A 22,228-nucleotide genomic window follows, 5' to 3' on the forward strand; every position below is an offset into this window, starting at 1 on the left:
CCACCTAATCGACATGTACACCACAGCCACGTGGAGTGAGCGACTGGCCGTCCTTGATCAGCTCCCATCGCTTCCAGCAATGTCCCAGCCAGTCATTTGGCAAGAGACTTCAACTGATGCGGCTGGTCGATCTGGCAGCACTGACAGCAGGCTGGATAGCACCTCCAGATTCCTGAAGGAAATGCTGAGAATAGCCACGCTGCACGATGCCTCTGGCAACCCCCCCACCAAAGGTGGAGCACAGCTGCGACCCACCTGGTCGCAATCAGGTGGCCCAGACCACTCATGGATCGAATTCCTCTTCCTATCAGAGCATGTCCACCGACGTCACGCTGGTGTCCTTCTCTGACTGCTGCCTTCTGCGAGCCTGTGGTCACCTACAGGAAGACCAGAAAGGTTCACAGGGGAGCTTTGTGATCCACAGACTTGAGGAGGAGGACAGCTCAGTAGCATACTCAAAGAAGGCCATATGAGGATCCGTGGGTCCTTCTATGCCAGTCTGTGTGACAGGAAGGCCACAGTGTCCTAGAACTTCCTGCCATCTCTCACATAGGTTTTAGATGGCAGCAAGAGAGTCTGGACCAGTCACTGACCCTGGACGAGCTGACTGTCTCCATCCTTTCCTTTGACTCAGGTAAAACTCCTGTCATGGCTATGGCTTCCCAGTTGAATTGTACTTGGCTCCGTGGGATTGGATGGGCCCAGATCTGCTGCAAGTGTACAATGCTATGCTTCTAGCTGGCATAGACTCCATGAGGAGGGGCATCTATGCCCTCATCTCCAGGCAGAAGAGGAAAAGAGATGTCATCAGGAAGTGGAGACCCATTTCACTCGAGTGTGGACTATAAGATCCTGGCCACCATCGCCAACACGGTCAAGTCTGTTCGGGGTCTGGTGACTAAACCTTTGCTGTACCTGGCAGGAAGATCTTTGACAGCCTTGTGCCGCTGAGGGACGCCATCACCCTTGGACGGGATGGGGTGGACACCTGCTTGGTCAGCTTGAACCAGGAGTAAACCTTTGACAGGATATCACACATAATGGACATACTCTCCAAAATGGGATCTGTGGAAGGAATCAGGAATTGGATCCAACTGCTCTACACAGACATCTGTAGTGCAGTCCAGGTCAACGGGTAGGATACAGATAGCTTCCCCATCAGATCTGGGGTCAGGCAGGGCTGCTTCCTCTCCCGTCTTGTTTGTGTGCTGCATAGAATCCTTTGCCGAAGCCATCAGGAGGGATGAGAGCACAAGAGGGGTGACACTGCCAGGCAGTGGAGGGACCCACGTGAAAACCTCCCTGTACGTGGACGACGTCACCTGCTTCTGCTCTGATCTGAGGTCAGTTCGCAGTTTAATCAGCATCTGCTACCAGTTTGAGCTGGCTACTGGGGCCAGGGTCAACCGCGCGAAGAGCGAGGCCATGCTCTTCAATAACTGGCCCGACTAATCCGAAGTCCCCTTCGCCGCAGGTCCGATCAGGTGAAGGTGCTGGGGATCTGATTCAGAGGGGCTGAGGCATGCTGGAGTGGACTGGCAGTGTAAAGCAGAAATTGGGACTGTGGCAAGGGGCAAGCCTGACGCGCACCTCTCCAAAAATGTAATTGCACGTCGTGGCGACGCAGACATCAACAACTGTGATTGGTCTGCTTGGTAACATCGCATTTCCTCCTGTCTATAGGCATACTGTACATACACTGATGCGAAATAAATGGTTGGAGATGATGAGTCAAATCTACCTGCCGACATCCGAAAATATTTGCAATGCGTTTCCTCGTCCATGTCTCTCAGTGGCCAGACAAGCACAGAAAATTCACCCTCCTTCTGCCTCAATTCGTTCAATGGTCGTACATACCATCTCCTCCGACATCTTCTCTCTTTTCTGTGTTGCAGTAATTTCAATAAAAGTAACCCTTGTTCAACACTTATTAGCTCCAACTCCAACATGATGCGCTCAGTTGCTATTGTTTGAAGTACACAAAGTAGTGTCTTGTTTATTATTTATGCCTGCACTGTTTTGTGCATTTTATGCAGTCCGGGGTAGGTCTGTAGTCTAGTTTTTGTACTGTGTTATGTAACACCATGGTCCTGAAAAACACTGTCTCGTTTTTACTGTGTACTGTACCAGCTGTTATGGTCGAAATGACAATAAAAAGTGACTTGACTTGACTTGAAACTCTCTCTATACAGTGGCATGGAAACCCCACCGCCGACTAGCGTTTTGGCGGTGAATTGCAGAGCGACGCACACACACCAACGCACAGGTATCAATGCTCACAACGGCGTAGGCTACTACGCATTAGTATAAATCAGCCTTTAGGACACACTCAGGTTGAAGGAGCGACACCTTGTATTCCGTCTGGACAGCCTCCAACCGAGTGCATGAATATCAATTTCTCGAACCTCCAGTAATTACCCCCACCACCTCCTCCCGGTTTCACCGATTACCTTCTACATCTTTCTTCTATACCCGCACCTTTTTAATCTGACCTCTCCCCTTCTTGCCTAGTCTTAATGAAGGGTCTCAGCCCGAAACATCGACTGTTGACTTTTCCGCGGATGCTTCCTGGCCTGGGGAGTCCTCTAGCATTTGCCCCGGGCTCAGTCACGTCTGCCTGGCAGTCCCGAGGATAAGAGCGCCAGTATAAAGCATGGCGGCACCATGTCTCGGCTTCAGCTCAGAGCGCAAGCGCACCTTCTGGAGTCGCCTTTCCGGCGTTCCCGGCCCGGTGCGGTAATTTCCGGTGGCGACTATGGCGGTTGTGCTGCTGTTTGCTTTGCTCTGGGCGATCGTGGCGAGGGCCTCGGGGGCAGGTGAGCGCGCCGGGGCTCGGTCGGGAAGGGGACGGGTCCTGGGTATCCGGGCCGGAGTGACGAGGGGAGTGTTTGTGGTTAGGGAATGGGCTGGGAAAGTCTCTGTCCAGGGGTGGCTGCGTGTTGAGCTCACTGCTATCCGGTCGGCTCTGAGAGATCTGTCTGTCGATCTGCACCGTTCCTGTGTTGGCTGTGTAAGGTTGCTGACAGTCTCTCAGCATTCCCGCTGTGATCTTGCTTTGTTTCACTCAGCTGAGTCTGAGTTCTGTGATGCCGCTTTCTCGCGTCTTGTTCCCTACCGGCTCTGGTGTCTGACAGTCTGGAGAGGAGATGCTAACGTTTTGGGCGGCTGTAACACGACGTGCCAACTCTAGTACTCAGTCCACCGGCTGATTAACACAAATGTGCCATAACACAAATTCACCCTCTTGTCAGAGCACCAAAACAGGCCCTTTGGCCCATCTAGTCCGTGCTGACATATTTAAACTGCCTAATCCCATCGATGTGCACGGGACCATTAGCCCTCCATCCACGAATCTATTCGAACTTCACTTTGTTACGGATTCAGGCAACAATAAATATATGAGTTAGGCAGGGGTTTATATAACAAATAACACGTTTATTAAACACTGAAAACAAACCCCCCAAAAGTAAACAAATCACTGACGTAACCGAAAATCAGCTGCTGTGCGGCAGCCTAAACAGTTCTTAAAGCATTGAAGCTTAAACAGTTCTTAAAGCGATGTTGCAAAAACAGTTCTTCAAAGTAGTATTGCCAAAAGTTCAAAATGCTCACAGTCCATTTAAGGGAGAGACTTTTTAAAGACGATTTAAATTCTCTTCCACGTCGTGTTGTTTCGGTTCCCAGATCGAACTTTTTCCCACGAAGAATTTACGTAACGAAATGGCTTAAAGGCACTGATCGTTCCTTTACAACACTGTTCTCAATCCTTTCTAATATTTCACAGGGATTAACACGAGAACAGTCAACAAATTCCTTCCTAATAAGGATCAAACAAGCTCGAACCTGTTTCACCGTCGAAATCGATTCTCCTCGATCTTTCAGCTCCCGAACTCTGATCTTCACTCTCCACTGATTCTCAACTAGCAGTATTGTAAAGAAACTGCTGGCAATGACCTTTTAAACTTTAGGCATTAGATAAAACTTCATCTTTCAACTAAACTGCGTCATAACATTAAATCACGCAGTGGCATGAAATCAACATGGCAAATCCAGCCACGAACTGCCCCTCCTCACAGGGAGGGGTCCTCCTTTTATAACCTGTAAAAAAAACCTGCCAGATGACCTCTACTGGCGGGAAAATGACGTCACTCCACCATCACAAGACCATTACCTCAAGTCCAGTATAGCTTCAACCCCAGTCACGTGACAAGGATACCACTGTCACGTGTCACGGGTACGTAACACCTCCCTCCAAAAAAAACATTTTTGGTCTGACAAGAACAAAAATTTCAAAAATTATTTACAAGAAAAACAAATGTATAAATTTTATAACATACACAATATACAATACCATCACATAACATCTTACAACTCACAATACAGTAGGAGTGTTACAATTGTAAAAAAAACACTATAAAAAAATTACATTGTACATTCAACATCGAGATAGACAATCAGCAACCACATTATCTTTACCTTTAATATGAGTTATCACAATATTGTACTCCTGCAACATCAAACTCCAATTTAATAACCTTCTGTTTTTGTTTTTCATCTTACTCAGAAAAACTAACGGATTATGATCAGTGTAAACAATAAGTGGTTTTTGAGTTGTACCAACATATACCTCAAAATATTCTAAAGCTAAAACAAGAGATAACAATTCTTTCTCTATTGTCGAATAGTTTCTTTGATGCTTATTAAATTTCTTAGAAAAGTAAGCTACTGGATGATCAACCTCATCACCCTCATTCCTTTGCATTAATACTGCTCCTGCAGCCTCATCACTAGCATCTACAGCTAATGAAAAAGGTTTTTCAAAGTCAGGTGCCTTAAGTACAGGTTGTTGACATATCATTGTTTTCAATTTTTCAACTGCTTCTTGACAAGGCACTGTCCACACAAACTTCACATTCTGCTGCAAAAGGTTAGTTAATGGAAGGGCAACATTAGCAAAATTCTTACAAAATTTTCGATAATATCCTACCATTCCCAAGAATCTTTCTTTTTTCTTTTTCAATCTTTTTATTAGTATTAATAATATTATGAACAAAGTACAATTAATATATTAATAAAGGAATTACAAACATACAAATTCCCATTACACATGAAAGAATACATAAGCAATGATTACAGTATAAATAAGTTTCCCGAAACATGAACCATATAATATATATATGAACAAGGTAAATCTAGATATTTCATAATATATAATATAAAAAAAAGAAAAAAAAATATATGCAAAGTTGACTAACCTACTAATCTAGTATCTAAGGGGAAAAAAGGAAGCAAAAAAAAAGAAAAAAAAACTAAAAAAAAGAGAGAAAAAAAGGGCTGTTTATAGTATCTCACAAGAATACATAAACATCAATGTCGTCAACTCCGATCCTCTCAACATAAATACGATTAAAGCTGAAAAAACCAATAAGCTTGGCACAGGGTCATATTTCATCATATGAAAATATTGAATAAATGGTCTCCATATCTTTTCAAATTTAATAGAAGTATCAAATACACCACTTCTAATTTTTTCTAAATTTAAACATAACATAGTTTGAGAAAGCCAATGAAATACCGTGGGAGGATTAATTTCCTTCCAGTTCAACAAAATAGATCTTCTAGCCATCAAAGTGAGAAAAGCAATCATTCGACAGGCGGAAGGAGATAAATGGAGTGAGTCCATCATAGGTAAACCAAAAATTGCGGTAATAGGATGGGGTTGTAAATCGATGTTCAGTACCACAGAGATAATATCAAAAATATCTTTCCAATATTTTTTCAAAAGCGGACATGACCAAAACATATGAGTTAAAGACGCGATTTCTAATTGACATCTGTCACAAATAGGGTTTATATAAGAATAAAAATGAGCTAATTTATTCTTGGACATATGGGCCCTATGTACAACCTTAAATTGTATTAATGAATGTTTGGCACATATAGATGATGTATTAACTAATTGAAGAATTCTATCCCAATTCTCAATAGGAATAATTAGATTGAGCTCTCTTTCCCAATCATTTTTGGTCTTATCAAAGGGCACTGAACGTATCTTCATAATTATATTATAAAGTTTTGATATAAGCCCTTTTTGAAAAGGGTTTAATTCGAACAAACTCTCCAAAATATCTGAAGACACAAAATTTGGAAACGTAGGAAGTACCGTACTTAAAAAATGCCTAACCTGTAAGTATCTAAAAAAATGAAATCTGGGCAAATTATATTTATTAGATAATTGCTCAAAAGACATAAATCAGTTGTCCGAAAATAAATCGGAAAATCTTAATAAACCCTTAGTTTTCCAAGCCAAAAAAGCTTGATCTATAATTGAGGGGTGGAAAAAACAATTAGATACAATAGGACTATTTAAAACGAATTGGGTCAACCCGAAAAATTTCTGAAATTGAAACCATATACGTAAGGTATATTTAACTATCGGGTTGTCAATTCGTTTCGGCAATTTAGAAAGAGCAAAAGGGAGAGATGTCCCTAAAATAGAACCCAGAGCATAACCTGGTACCGATTTAGTTTCCAGACTCACCCAATGAGGGCCAAAAGGACCATCCCATTCTTTCAACCAACATAACAAATATCTAATATTAACTGCCTAATAATAAAATCTGAAATTGGGTAATGCCAACCCACCTTCCTTTGTCTTCTGTAAGTACGTTTTACCTAACCTGGGATTTTTATTCTGCCATATATATGAGGAAATTTTTGAATCAACATTAGTAAAAAAGGATTTCGGAATAAAAATTGGTACCGCTTGAAAAATATATAAAAATTTAGGTAAAATAACCATCTTAATAGCATTAATCCTACCTATCAGAGATAAAGATAATGGTGACCACTTAGTAAACAAGCCTTTAATCTGATCAATTAAGGGTAGAAAATTAAACCTAAATAATTCTTTATGGTTTTTTGTGATTTTAATCCCTAAGTAAGTAAAAGAGTCAATAACTAATTTAAAAGGTAAAATACCATAGCTTGGGACCTGTCTATTCAAAGGAAACAGTTCACTCTTATTAAGATTTAACTTATACCCAGAAAACTCACTAAATTGAGCCAACAATGATAAGACTGCTGGAATAGATTTCTCAGGGTTAGAGATGAATAATAATAAATCATCTGCGTACAAAGATACCTTATGAATATCTGTTCCACGATTAATACCCAAAATATCCTGTGATTCTCTGATGGCAATTGCCAAAGGTTCTAAAGCAATGTTAAATAGTAATGGGCTAAGAGGACAACCTTGTCTAGTGCCCCGAAATAAACGAAAAAAGGGAGATCTTTGATTATTAGTAAAAACTGGAGTTTGATAAATCAGTTTAATCCAAGAAATAAAGGTCGGACTGAAATTAAACTTCTCCAGCACATAAAATAAGTAAGGCCATTCAACTCTATCAAATGCTTTCTCCGCATCTAATGAAATAACACATTCTGAAGTGTTATGTGAAGGAGTATAAACAATATTCAGTAATCTAACATTAGAAAAAGAATAGCGATTTTTAATAAAACCGGTTTGATCTTCTGAAATAATTTGGGGTAATACCTTCTCCAGCCTGGAAGCCAGTAACTTGGAAAAGATCTTAGAATCCACATTCAATAAAGATATTGGTCTATAAGATGCACAGTCAGTAGGGTCTTTATCTTTCTTCAGTATTAAGGAAATGGAAGCTCTATAAAAAGATTGTGGCAAATTCCCCAATCTAATTGCTTCTTCAAAAACCTTGCATAGCCAAGGAGAAAGAGTAGCAGAAAAACATTTAAAAAATTCTACTGTATACCCATCTGGACCTGGTGCTTTCCCAGAATTCATTGAGGAAATAACCCCTTTAATTTCCGCACCTGTGAATGGAGTATCTAATACTGAAAGATCATCGGATGATAATTTTGGAAAATTCAATTTCCCAAGAAAATCACACATGGTATTATGATCCTGAGGGAATTCAGATTGATACAGGGAGGTATAAAAGTCTTGAAAAGACTTATTTATCTCATCATGGTTAACTGTCAAATCCCCATTCTGCTGACGAACCTTAGTGATTTGACGTTTAACCCAAACATTCTTCAGCTGACTAGCTAACAGTTTTCCCGATTTATCACTATGTATATAAAAATCAGATCTGGTTTTCATTAATTGATTTTCAATCGGAGATGTAAGTAATAAACTATGTTCCATTTGAAGTTCAACCCTTTGTTTGTAAAGCTCCCTACTAGGAGTAGTCGAATATTTCTTGTCAATCTCTTTAATTTTATCAACCAATAAAAGAGTTTCCTTCTTAATGCGTTTTCTCAGACCAACAGAGTAAGAGATAATCTGTCCACGTATATACACTTTAAAGGTGTCCCAAAGTATTCCGCAAGAGATATCTTCCGTGGAATTAGTTGAAAAGAAGAAATCGATCTGCTCCTTCATAAATTTAATAAAGTCCGGCTCTTGCAATAAGGTAGAGTCAAATCGCCATTGTCTAGCACTTAAAGCTGTATCCGTGAAATTAATAGAAAATTTTAATAGAGCATGGTCAGAAATAGCTATAATATCATAATTACAACCAATTACCGATGGAATAAAACAAGAGTCAATAAAAAAATAATCAATTCTCGAATAGGAATGATAAACGTGAGAAAAAAGAAAACTCTTTGTCATTAGGATGACGAAATCTCCAAATATCAAAAACTCCATTATCAGTCAAAAAGGAGTTAATACAAGTGGCCGACTTATTGGGTAAAGTCTGAATAGATGTAGAGTTGTCCATCAAAGGATTTAGACAACAATTAAAGTCACCACCCATTATTAACTTATATTCATTTAAATTAGGTAAAGAAGTAAATAAGGACTTAAAAAAATCAGGACAATCCACATTTGGAGCATAAACATTAACCATAGCAACCTTTTTATTACAGAGTAAACCCGTAATTAACAAAAATCTACCATTCGGATCCGAAAGGATATCATGTTGAACAAATGCAATAGAGGAGTCAATAAAAATTGAAACTCCCTTAACTTTGGCATTCGAATTCGAATGATACTGTTGACCCCGCCAAGACCTAAAAAAGTGATATTTGTCCTCCTTCCTCACATGAGTTTCTTGTAAAAAAATGATATGAGCATTAAGTCTTTGGAATACTTTGAAAATCTTCTTTCGTTTAATCGGATGGTTTAAACCATTAGTATTCCAAGACACAAAGTTAATGGTTTGAGCCATGCTTCTAAAGTCAACCCTTTGGTATAGAAAGGGTTAACCATATTATAAACTCATGCACCCAGAAGAGGAACAAAAATAAAGAGCGGACCCAGAAGTGACGACATAGTAGACATATTTGTCGTTCAAGAACAGCCCGAGTGAAAAAAACTGAAACAAACTGATAAAAGAAAAATAAAAAAGGAAAACAGACCAACCCCCACCCCCACAAGAAAAAGAAAAAAAGCCAAAATATGGCTAGAAAAAGGAAAAAATGAGACTAATTCTACCCCCATATCAGCGGCAGACCACTCCGTATTTAAAGGATATATGAAAAAAACCACCCCAACTTTAAAAATTATGATCACAATACTAAAATCTACGCTTCTTAATATGCTTAGTTGTAAAAAAAAAGAATATAATCACTAAAAGTTTATAAATCGGGTTATAACCCAAACAAATCAAGAAGTATTTAAACTATGATAAGCGATGCATTATAGGAAGAAGACGAAAAAAGAAACAATAACGCCATCTTAAACAAAAACCAAGAATATTTTGCAAAAAACCACCATCTTGATAATTAAAAATATTCCCTTCGAAAGGTTAAAAATATACCTTCAAGGGAACAAAACTAATAGTCAAAAATATAGTATAGTGGTTAAAGTGTATAAGACAGAGCGATTAATATAACGAAAGCACACTTTAACTTAAATATGAAGTATAGGATAAACCTACACCAATAGCCAGAGACTAACCCTGGTTTGAGGAATCGAAAACCATCTTACACGATCAGAATCACTCATTTATTAGAGAGTAGTGTCTATAGCAGTAGGGAAGTTCTCCTCCAGATACTTTTTCGCTTCAAAAGTAGAAAGAAAAACCTGGCGTGGAGCATTCGACGGAGAGATTCTAAGCTTCGCCGGGTATAAGAGCGCAGGTTTTAGATTTTTCTCATAACATTCAGACATCAGAGGTTTAAAAAGAAGCCTTTTTTTCATAACTTCAGGACTAAAATCTTCCACCAAACGGAAATAGTAATTTTGAAATTTAATCATCCCAGCCCTCCGAGCCTCACGAATGAGTTGTTCTTTGTCGTGTACATAGTGAAACCGGACAATTACCACCGGGGGTTTAGCTGAAGCACTTGATGAACGACTCCAAATTCTATGTGCTCGGTCAAGTAACGGGGGGTTCTCTGGAAAAACCGACGGAAACGCATCTTTTAAAAATTGAGCAAAATATTTCGAAGGATCGCCTTTTTCTATGCCGTCTGGGAGACCAAGTATACGTAGGTTCTGTCTTCTGGACCGATTCTCCAAATCGACACTCTTGGCTTTAAGTGTTTCCACCAGTTTAATGGTCGAAATTAAATCCTGTTGCAATTTTTCAATTGTCAAATCTCGTTTCCGAGCTTCTTCTTGCAGAGACGTGATAAGAGCTTGCTGCTGGTTAATTACTGAATCCGTCTTAACCATATAATCTTGAAAAGTCTTTATATCTTGTTTAAAAACTTGTTGTAGTTCATCGAATTTTCTATCCAAAACCTCCATAAACAGTTCATAAGTTAACTCAGTGCGTTGCGGTTGAGCTTGCTTCTTTCCATTACTGTTCAGGTTACGCCCCGGTTCTCGTCCTTTGGATCTAAGAGCCATTTCTGTTTGCATATCTTCAAAAATTCACAATAAAATCTTAACGATAAGCCCGAGGAAGTAGCAAGAATCTTTTGGTGTAGGTAAAAATAAGTTGAATAAGGGTGATCAAAGATTAAAAAAAGTAAAGGTTATGGAGCGGATCTGAAACAGTACTCACTCCATGAGCGTCTCCCGCTGACCTATCCCAAGAATCTTCTAAGAGTTTTTTTCCCCGTTGGAGTGGGAATCTCTAAAATTGCCCGAACTTTTGCCTGAACAGGAGCTACCTTGCCTTGACCCACAACATAACCAAGGTAAGTCACAGTGGCATGTCCAAATTCACTCTTAGCTAAATTAATAGTTAAGTTAGCTTTTGAAAGCCTTTCAAACAATTTCTCCACCGCAATAATGTGTGCTTCCCAAGTATCATTTCCTGTCACTAAATCATCAATATAAGCATCAGTATCTTTCAATCCCTGAATCACAGAGTTAATCGTCCTCTGGAAAGTACCTGGGGCATTCTTCATCCCAAATGAAAGAACATTATATTCATATAACCCAGATGGAGTTACAAATGCAGAAATCTCTCTACCTCTGTCCGTTAATGGAACACACCAATACCCTTTCAATAAATCAATCTTTGTAAGGAACTTTGCTTTTCCAACTTTATCTACACAATCATCTACTCTAGGAATTGGATATGCATCTGATTTTGTTACAGCATTCACCTTCCTATAGTCCGTACAAAACCTAATACTACCATCTGGTTTTGGCACCATAACACAGGGTGAACTCCAATTCGAGTTAGAATGTTTAATAATATTATTCTCTAACATATATTTAATTTCTTTCTCAGCAAGTTCACATTTTTCTATGTTCATCCTATATGGGTGTTGTTTAATAGGTTTGGCATCTCCAACATCTACATCATGTGAAGCAATAGTAGTAGTCCTTCTCGGAACATCTGGAAACAAATCCTTATATTTAAAAATTAATTCCTTCATCTGTTGTTTCTGCTCTAGTTGTAAATGTGCTAATTTCTCATCAATATTTTCCAGAATGGTTGAATTTGGTAACCTAACAGAAACAATGTTGGATTTAGAATGAAATTCAGATGAATCATCTATCATGTTCCTAGTTAAATGAAACTCATTCTCACTAACCACAACAGTCACAGTATCAGATTGTTTCCCAAAATATGGTTTAATCATATTTATATGGCAAAGTTGTGTTGACCTTCTACGATCTGGAGTTTTTATCAGGTAATCCACATAATTGATTTTAGACACAATTTCATAAAGACCATGAAATCTAGCTTGTAAAGGATTCGTTTGCACCGGGAAAAGAACCAACACCTTATCTCCAGGCTTAAACAGCCTCATCCTAGCTTCTTTATCATACCAAGTTTTCATTTTCTCCTGAGCCAATTTTAAATTTTCCTTGGCTAAGTTACAAGCTTTATGTAACCTGTCCTTAAATTTCAAAACATAGTCCAACAAATTAGTGTGTATTTCCTTACTAATCCACTGTTCTTTTAATAAAGCTAAAGGTCCTCTAACTCTATGCCCAAACACAAGTTCAAATGGACTGAAACCTAAAGATTCCTGTACCAATTCCCTTACTGCAAATAAAAGTAAGTTTATACCCTCATCCCAGTCACTTTCATTTTCCACACAATATATCCTAATCATATACTTGAGGGTAGAATGAAACCTTTCCAAGGCACCTTGCGATTCCGGATGGTATGCAGATGAAGTGATTTGCTTAGCTCCCAATTTATAAACTATCTGTTGAAACAATCCAGACATAAAACTACAGTTTGTATTTCCTTTGGTAATCCAAAATAAGTAAAGAATTTTATAAGGGCCTTTGTCACAGTTTTAGCTTTTATATTCCTAAGTGGTACTGCCTCTGGAAACCTAGACGAAGTACATATGATAGTCAACAAATACTGATAACCAGTTTTTGTCTTTGGTAATGGACCAACACAATCTACAATAACTTTAGAAAATGGTTCACCAAATGCTGGAGTAGGTTGTAATGGAGCTACTGGTGTAACTTGATTTGGTTTACCCACAATTTGACAAGTATTGCACGTTTTACAAAACATCGCCACATCTTTTCTTAGACCAGGCCAGTAAAAATGTTTTAAAATCTTGTCCACAGTTCACTTGCCATCCACTTGCCCATCCACTTCACTTGGAGGTTGTCCATAGTGTCTGTGGACAATGTGTGGGTGTGTCATTGTACCATATCGGGTAGTTGTGTCCCAGTGATGTTCTGTTTAGTCCTGATGACTCATTGAAGTGCTTTTTGGTCGAACCTGTTGCAGCTGGTGTGCTGTACTATCATGCAGTAGGTCAATGTACTCTCAACGACACGATCAGAATCAGGTTTATCATCGCCGGCATGTGACGTGAAATTTGTTAACTTAGCAGCAGCAGTTCAATGCAATACGTAATCTAGAAGAAAAAAATAATAATAAATAAGCAAATGAATTACAGTATATGTATAATGAATAGATAAAAATCACACAAAAGCAGAATAATATATATTTAAAAAGTGAGGTAGTGTCCAAGGGTTCAATGCCCATTTAGGAATCGGATGGCAGAGGGGAAGAAGCTGTTCCTGAATCACTGGGTGTGTGCCTTCAGGCTTCTGTATCTCCTGCCTGATGGTAACAGTGAGAAAAGGGCATGCCCTGGGTGCTGGGGATCCTTAATAATGGACAATGCCTTTCTGAGATACTGCTCCTTGAAGATGTCCTGGGAACTTTGTAGAGACAGTAGAACAGCGGGCTAAGCAAACACTCGTGAGGTGCACCAGTGTTTATCAGTGTTTACCATCAACTTTTGGGGAGATTTGCTGTCTTTAAACTAGTGGTCACCAACCTTTTTAAGCCCAAGATCCCCTACCTCGGCCTTAGTGAAAGGCAAGATCAACCTACTAAATTGTTCAGACACAGGCATGTGTGTGTGTGGGCAGAAGGGACCGGAAGTGTAGCCCCGTAGCCCTGGAAGCGGTCTCTCTTTACAGCCAGCTTTCTGTAAATTGGTATTACTTGTTTTTTATAATGCTCACGTTACAATACCTTTAATTCTATGTTTCATTATTTAATATATTTCAACATGAAAAATAAATGAATAAAAATTGACTGTTGCACTCAGTGTGATGACTGGGGCTGAATACTTTCTGCTAGATCACTGAAATTTGTCTCATGACTAGACAGCCATTCTGAGACATTATGAGGTGTCTGTCAGTAAGACAGCTCCTGTACTTAGATTTCATAATTTTAATCTGTTGCAGCACAGTGCCCTGGCAAACCTCCTCACAGACTGAATAATTGAATGGACTGTTTCCTTTTGTTAGACTGAATGTTGAACCTGCCAAGTTTTTCAGGTGTTTTGTATTGGTAAACTGTTACTGAGACACTAGTATAAATTTCAGAGGTACGCAAGCTAATGACACCACTTTTTTTTTGTTTCCCAGTTCTTTTACATTTGGGGAATGTTGGAATTTAAAGGGGGAGAAGTGTTGTAATGTGAACATTATCAGACATCCCACCCTGCAAAAACTCATTTCAGGGAGGTAGCACAATCAATTTGTGGGAGACTCCCGGGAGAGGTGGGATGTCTGCAATAGAGTAGCTCCTTAGCAGCTGCAAGCTAGTTTAAATAACGTTAGCTATGCTAATGAAGGACTGACACCTGTTAAACTCACCTCAACATGTCTTTTACATTTTAACCCACCAAGGGCAATAGAAAAGTCACTGTTGCAAACAGAGCAGTGAGCAACACTGTCATTATTTTTGACCCCTATTAAGCAAGGGTACACTTTAGTGCTGTCTGGGGTGAAGTACGTTTTATATTTTCTTTTTTCTTGAAACACTCTGCCATGGTGCTCTCTCTCGCACGTGCCCTCTCTCTGTTGCCCTCTTGCGCACTCTCTGTCTCTTTCTGTCTCTCACTCTCTCAAAAAAATCGATTTCCAGGATATTGTATATAACTTGCGGGTGACAGGGAGCCACTGTCAATTTCCGGGAGAGGTGGGATGTCTGCATTGTAAAGAGAGGTCAATGCTGATTAGGATAATGGTGATATAGCGGTGCTCCCGCTGTGGAGAGCTGTCTGTGGGGAGGGGTTGGTTCCAGGTTGCGGGGTTTTACTTCCAGTCTTTTCTGCCTAGTGCGCATTTTTATTTATTTCCAGGATCTACCGGGAAAGTCTCAAAGATTGACTGGTTGGTGACCACTACTTTAAACTGAAAGGTAATACAGTCGGCCCTCCTTATCCGCAAGGGATTGGTTCTGGGACCCTTCACGGATGCTCAAGTCCCTTTTTCAACCTGCTCAATGCGGTAGACCTTAGGACCCAGCAGAACCACAGACTTTATTTACCCTGTCTCAGTGCAGTGGACATTAGGACCCAGCGCCAGAACTCTGAATGCAGTGTTTCTGTTCACGAAAATAATCACTATCACAATTGAAAATAAAGTGGAAATAATAAAGCGATCGGAAAGAGGTGAAACACCATCGGTCATGGCTACGTCGGTTAACGATCGGAACAATTTTAAAGGATAAAGTGAGAAAGGCTCTGCCCCGATGAAAGCTACAATTATTACTAAGCAATGCAGTGGTTTAATTATTGGGTTTTGGGTTTTTTATCCTCCACATCAACCTGCCATGGATGGAGAGCGCACTCGGAAGTGGTCTGTCACTGGGTCAAACTCAAAAAATTCTGTTCCCGAGCCCGGCGCTGAAACAAGTGTTTTATATGCATAGAAAGGTAAAATATATACTATATACTAAGACAAACGTTTGACTAACTGATGCTAAATAATACCAGATGTACCTGTTCCGACTTGCTTAGTAAGAGAACTTCCAATCTTTTTCGATCCCGATGCACGATAACCCACGCACATCCTCCCGTGTACTTTAAATCATCTCTAGATCATTCATAATACCTAATACAATGCAAATGCTATGTAAATGGTTGTTATACTGCATTGTTTAGGGAAAAATTACAAGGGGAAAAAAGTCTGTACATGCTCGAACAACAAGTGCTGGAAGAGCACTTCCAGGTTCTCGCGATTCGCGGTTGGTTGAATTCGTGCATGCAGAATCAGCAGATAAGGAGGGCTGACTGTTTAGGCATTGCTGAGCCTTTCTGATTATCAAGGAGATGTTGGTGGTTCAAGGGAGCTGCTCTGTGCTGTTCATTCCCAAGAACTTAAAACTGGAGTCCCTTTCTACTGTTTCACTGCTTATGAGTAGTGGAGCTTGCTGATACCTTCTTGATTTCCTGAAATCAATAATCATTTCTTTTTGTTTTTTACTTTGAGTGAAATGTTATGGTTATTGCACCACTCCAACAGTTTCTGTCCCTCCTCTCTGTATGCTGTTTCATTGTTATTTGTAATTAATCCAGTCAACGAGGTGTTCCCTCCAAAGTTAAGGATGGAGTGGGTGAAAAGAATGGAAAGAGGAATGCTTAGTACACATTCCTGTGGTGCACCGGTGTTCAGGGTCAGGGAGATTATGCATCCTTGCCTTGTCTCACTGGTGTGATTGGTAGGAAAGTCCAGAATGCAGTTACAAATTGATGTATTGAGTCCAGCTTGTGTAGCCTAATGTTCAGTTTCAGCACTGTGTCCTCAGGTATGAAGGTCTTCAGGACTGGTTCGTTGTCGTCCCCGTCAAACTGAGCAAAGAAGTTTAGCTGCTCAGCTGGTGTGGTATTGCTGGTTGTAGAGGAGGAGGACTTTATAGTCAGTGATGGACCTAACATCAATGATAACTCAGAGTTTGCAGAGAAAGCACTGTTAGTTGCTTCTGTACTTGTATTCATGTTTAATTTTACTTCATTTCCCATATTGTACATTTCAATATTTGGCGTCACCAAGGCAAAAACATTGTCAAAAAGCTTTGAACTGGATGGAAGCAAAATAGCTTAAGAGAGTCTTTTCGAGGCATGCATCTCTTGTGCTAGTTGCAAATTAAAAAGACTAATTCTTTTCTTTTTTTTAAGGGGAATGTAGCCAGCCACCAAAATTGGAAAATGGCATGCTAGAAGATAGGTATCGTGGGAAGGAAACATTTGCAAGTGGATCCAGGGTCTCTTACCTATGTAACCCTGGTTACATTTTTTCTCAAAACGATCGCAGATCTATTACTTGTAATGAAGGTGTTTGGAAATCATTACGAGCCACCTGTAAACGTAAGTACTGAATAACTAATCCTTTCTCACTCAGTAACTTCTCCCATTCTGCATTCTGCATCTTTTCTCAGTCCCCATCCTCTCCAGGACTGAAGTAAGTTAGCTGGAGTGTGGTTCATGGGAGTCAGACGCTTCCTGACGCAAATCTAATTCTCAAGTGTGCTCCTCTGCCTTTTAGACACGAGTGAAAATCTGTTCAACTGAGCCTCAGTGAGAAAAAGCAAACTGAAATTTAAGGAAGAGCTTATTTTACGAACAGTAATGTCAAGATTAATTTAATGAAGGGTAAAATGCCACTGTAATTTCCTGAGGAGTTTAATGTCTTGAATAAATTAACTTGCTCACCCTGAACTTTGAAATTAATTCATATTTAGAACGATCTGGAAAAAGTGTGCATCAGTTTAGTGTTTTTCTTACATTTCAGTGAATTGTATTGGAAAGGCATATTAACATTTTGTAACGTCCTGATTTTTTTTCTCCTTTTTTCATTCAGCAAAGAGCTGTGGAAGTCCAGGGGAAATTATGAATGGGTATTACCAGGGTGACAATACTTTTGGAAGTAAGATTACATTTTATTGTAATGAAGGGTGAGTATTCACATACTTGACTGAAAGAAAAGAGTTGAGTTAATATTTCAGTTTACAAATTATTGCATTAGTGTTAGCATCAGAAGGTGGTGGAAAAACCGAGAAGTTGGACAGCATTTGGGATTAGCTGTTGGAAAGGGGTGGGTAAGGGTGGTACAATAACAGGAGTACTTGGACAGCTACGTGATAGAGCAAGAGTTCCCAGTCTAGGGTCCATGATAGGGGTCCAAGGGATATAGTCCCGCTTGGTGGCGCAATAATATCTGCGCCGGACTCCGGAGCGAAGGTTCCCGAGTTCGAATCCGAGTCGGGTTGAGCGTCGAACTAGCAACTTGGCCTCGTAAAACAAGAATAGCTTGCTAAACAATCACTGTCGTGACAGTGCCCCGATAACTCCACTGCCGAGTTAAAGGCTATTCGTCTTCTTCTTCAAGTCAAGTCAAGTCAACTTTTATTGTCATTTCGACCATAACTGCTGGTACAGTGCATAGTAAAAATGAGACAACGTTTTTCAGAACCATGGTTTACATGACACAGTACAAAAAACTAGACTGAACTACGTAATAAAAAAAAACACAGGGAAAGCTACACTAGACTACAGACCTACACTGGACTGCATAAAGTGCACAAAAACAGTATCGGCATTACAATAAATAATAAACAGGACAGTAGGGCAAAGTGTCAGTCCTGGCTTTGGGTATTAAGGAGTCTGATATCTTGGGGGAAGTAACTGTTATATAGTCTGGTCGTAAGAGCCCGAATGCTTCGGAGCCTTTTCATAGACGGCAGGAGGGAGAAGAGATTGTATGAGGGGTGCATGGCGTCCTTCATAATGCTGTTTCCTTTTCGGATACAGCGTGTAGTGTAAATGTCCATGATGGCAGGAAGAGAGACCCCGATGATCTTCTCCGTTGACCTCACTATCCGCTGCAGGGTCTTGCGATCCGAGATGGTGTAATTTCCGAACCATGCAGTGATGCAGCTGCTCAGGACGCTCTCAATACAACCCCTGTAGAATGTGATGAGGATGGGGGGTAGGAGATGGACTTTCCTCAGCCTTCGCATAAAGTAGAGATGTTGCTGGGCTTTCTTTGCTATGGACCTGGTGTTGAGGGACCAGGTGAGATTCTCCATCAGGTGAACACCAAGAAATTTGGTGTTCTTTACGATCTCTACCGAGGAGCCATCGATGTTCAGAGGGGAGTGGCCGCTCCATGCCCTCCTGAAGTCAACAACCATCTCTTTTGTTTTGTTCACATTAAGAGACAGGTTGTTGGCTCTGCACCAGTCCGTTAGCCGCTGCACCTCCTCTCTGTAAGCTGACTCGTTGTTCTTGCTGATGAGACCCACCACGGTGGTGTCATCGGCGAACTTGATGATATGGTTCGAGCTGTGTGTTGCAGCACAGTCGTGGGTCAGCAGGGTGAACAGCAGTGGACTGAGCACGCAACCCTGGGGAGCCCCTGTGCTCAGTGTGATGGTGTTGGAGATGCTGCTCCCGATCTGGACTGACTGAGATCTCCCAGTCAGGAAGTCTAGGATCCAGTTGCAGAGGGAGTTGTTCAGGCCCAATAGGCTCAGCTTTCCAATCAGTTTCCGAGGGTTGATTGTGTTGAATGCTGAACTAAAGTCTATGAACAGCATCCGAACGTATGTGTCTTTTTTGTCCAGGTAGGTTAGGGCCAGGTGGAGGGTGGTGGCAATGGCATCATCTGTTGAGCGGTTGGGACAGTACGCAAACTGCGGGGGGTCCAGTGAGGTGGGCAGCAGGGTGTTGATATGCCTCATGACGAGCCTCTGGAAACACTTCATGATGATGGATGTAAGTGCAATGGGATGGTAGTCATTCAGGCAGGACACTGAAGACTTCTTCAGCACGGGGACGATGATGGCGGTCTTGAAGCATGTTGGAATGGTGGCACTGCTCAGGGAGATGTTGAAGATGTCAGTGAGAACATCTGCTAGCTGGTCTGCACATCCTCTGAGGGGTGGACTTCCTCGCCGCCATGTAATTTTCCGCCTCAAACCGGGTGTAGAAGTTATTCAGCGCATTTGGGAGGCAGGCATCACCTGTACAGTCAGGTGATATTGTTTTGTAATTGGTGATGTCCTGGATGCCCTTCCACATGCACTACGTGTCGCTGCTGTCCTGGAAGTAACTGGATTAGCTGGGCATGTGCACGCTTTGCCTCTCTGATGGCTCGGGACAATTTGGCCCTTGCTGTTGTTAAAGCTGCCTTGTCGCCTGCTCTGAAGGCGGAGTTGCGGGACCTCAGCAGCGCACGCACCTCTGCGGTCATCTACGGCTTCTGGTTGGCGCGTATAGTGATGGTCTTGGACAGAGTAACATCATCAATGTACTTACTGATGTAGCTGGTCACTGATGCTGTGTACTCCTCTAAGTTGGTAGAGTCGCCATCGGTTGCAGCCTCCCTGAACATGTGCCAGTCAGTGTTCTCAAAGCAGTCTTGAAGAGCAGAGATGGCTCCTGCTGGCCAGGTTTTCACCTGTTTCTGAACTGGTCTGGAGCGCCTGACGAGCGGTCTGTATGCTGGGATTAGCATAACAGAGATGTGGTCTGAGTATCCGAGGTGGGGGCGGGGCTCTGCCCAGTACGCATCGGGAATGTTTGTGTAAACCAGGTCCAATGCGTTCTCCCCCCTTGTTGCAAAGTCCACATACTGATGGAATTTGGGGAGCACTGACTTAAGGTTTGCGTGGTTAAAATCACCGGCGACAATAAACAGTCCATCAGGATGTGCGTTCTGCAGTTCGCTAATAGCCCCGTACAGTTCACAGAGTGCCTCCTTAGCATTAGCGCTGGGGGGAATGTAGACACCGAATATAAGGACAGAGGTGAATTCCCGTGGCAAATAAAATGGTCTGATGTCTCCATCTCCATCTCCGGCTCCCAACATCAGGCAAGTCCGAGGATTGTAGGCTCGTTCCTCTCAGCAAGCTGACGTCACGTAATTCAGCCAGCAGATCTTTGTGGAGGTTTGTTTTTGGGCGATCTCTGTATTGTAGTAGTGTCTGGCGATGGTAGATAGTCGCTCTGTTATCCATGTGCCTGAATTAAAAATTGTGTATCAAACTTAAATTAGAAAATTAAATTAAAGTAACACCAGGTCTGAAAGGCCACTGCTGCCGTGCCGCACTGCCTCATGGGTAAATTCCTCTTCCAAGGGATATAAAGGTTGTGAAGCCTTGGTTTAGAGTGATATGGGCTGAACACATTAAATTAGTTGGATACCTTGAACAGCATCGGCCAGTTATGCCCAAGGGCCTGCATTCCAGGTTTTTTAATGTCATTTCCAGCGTACAAGTTTAAAGGAGAACAAAATAGTTGTTTCTCCGGATCCGATGCAGCATGAAAAATTATATGTTAAGAGCCCAAAAATAAAAAGTACAATAAATATAAGTACCGTAGATGTCAGATTATAAGCCGCTACTTTTTTCCCACATTTTGAACAGCTTTGAACACTGCGGCCTTTAATACCGTGCGGCTAATGCATGATTTTTTTCATGCCGCCAAAAACATTTTGCCTCGTAACAGTAGACCAATAAAATTGATGAGTAGTTCACAGAGGTCCAATGAAATTGTACGATAAATCAAGCGCACTTTCACAATTAAATTATTGTAAATCAGTCATTTGTACTCACCCTCATCAACATGGAAAACACTCGAAGAAAAGCATTGTGCTGCCTTTATGGCAGTTATTTAGTTTATAATATTTTCGTTTAGTAATTCATTTTCTAGTTAAAGTTAGTGTTTTAACTATATTTGTTTTCTGTACTACATCGCGGGATGCTATGACGTCACACTCGGTTTCGCCGCGTCTTGTGGGATACCGGTTTGCGATAAACGGGAAGGCGGGGGCGAGCGGCATTACGCGAGCGGCATTGGATCTGAGCGAACGCTGCTTTTAAGTTAAAGGCGATCAATAACTTTTCCTGGTAGGCTGCAGTATATATATTTTTTACCAGTCGTTAGGAGATATTGGAATGTTGTTCAGTAAAAAAGTATACGCAACGTATATTTAAAAGTAGCCGCGTTACAGGCACGGTTCGAAAAAAAAGCATTTGCAATATGTATTTGTTTATGTTACCATATGGATTTAATTAAAAGTTAAAAAATCCTCACGTGTAATATCTTTCTGTGTAAATATCTCATATTACAACGTGGGACACCTGCGGCCGAAAATCCGGTGCGGCCGAAAATCCGGTGCGGCCTAAAATCTGGTGCGGCCTGTACAAGTAAAAAATTGATTTTCTTTCTAAAATTAGAGCCAGCGGCTTTTAATCAGGTGCGCTCTGTAGTCCGGAATCTACGGTAGATAGTGTGTCTGTAGAGTGATGGCAGGCACAGCAGTGTCTGCACATCAGCTGACAGGCAGGAAATGATAAAGCAGTGGTGTTTGGTGGAGTGGTCTCGTTAGGGGAGTTTTTGATCAGCCTTACTACTTGGGCCTATCTCCCCATTCAATGCTGCTGTGGGAACAATTTCACCAGAAGGATGACAACTCCATCACTTTCTCAAAGGCAATGGAGAAAAGCAATAAACACTGACCTTCCCAGAGTTGCTAATGTCCAATAATTGGGAAATT

The 22,228-nt window shown here is 41.1% G+C and overlaps 1 protein-coding gene across 4 annotated transcripts in view; it reads left to right on the plus strand.

Annotated features, from left to right (window-relative positions):
• The first annotated feature begins 2,730 nt into the window (after positions 1–2,730).
• The window catches only part of LOC140717381 (C4b-binding protein alpha chain-like), a 58,919-nt gene continuing 39,421 nt past the window's right edge, over positions 2,731–22,228 (plus strand). For all 4 annotated transcript variants that reach the window (XM_073030909.1, XM_073030910.1, XM_073030907.1 and 1 more), the window contains exons 1-3: positions 2,731–2,816; positions 16,846–17,034; positions 17,528–17,621. In XM_073030909.1, the coding sequence (XP_072887010.1) occupies positions 2,756–2,816; positions 16,846–17,034; positions 17,528–17,621 (344 nt within the window). In that variant the 5' untranslated portion in view covers positions 2,731–2,755. The remainder of the gene's footprint in view (positions 2,817–16,845; positions 17,035–17,527; positions 17,622–22,228) is intronic.

Source organism: Hemitrygon akajei, chromosome 27, assembly GCF_048418815.1.
Source record: "Hemitrygon akajei chromosome 27, sHemAka1.3, whole genome shotgun sequence".
Classification (NCBI taxonomy): domain Eukaryota; kingdom Metazoa; phylum Chordata; class Chondrichthyes; order Myliobatiformes; family Dasyatidae; genus Hemitrygon; species Hemitrygon akajei.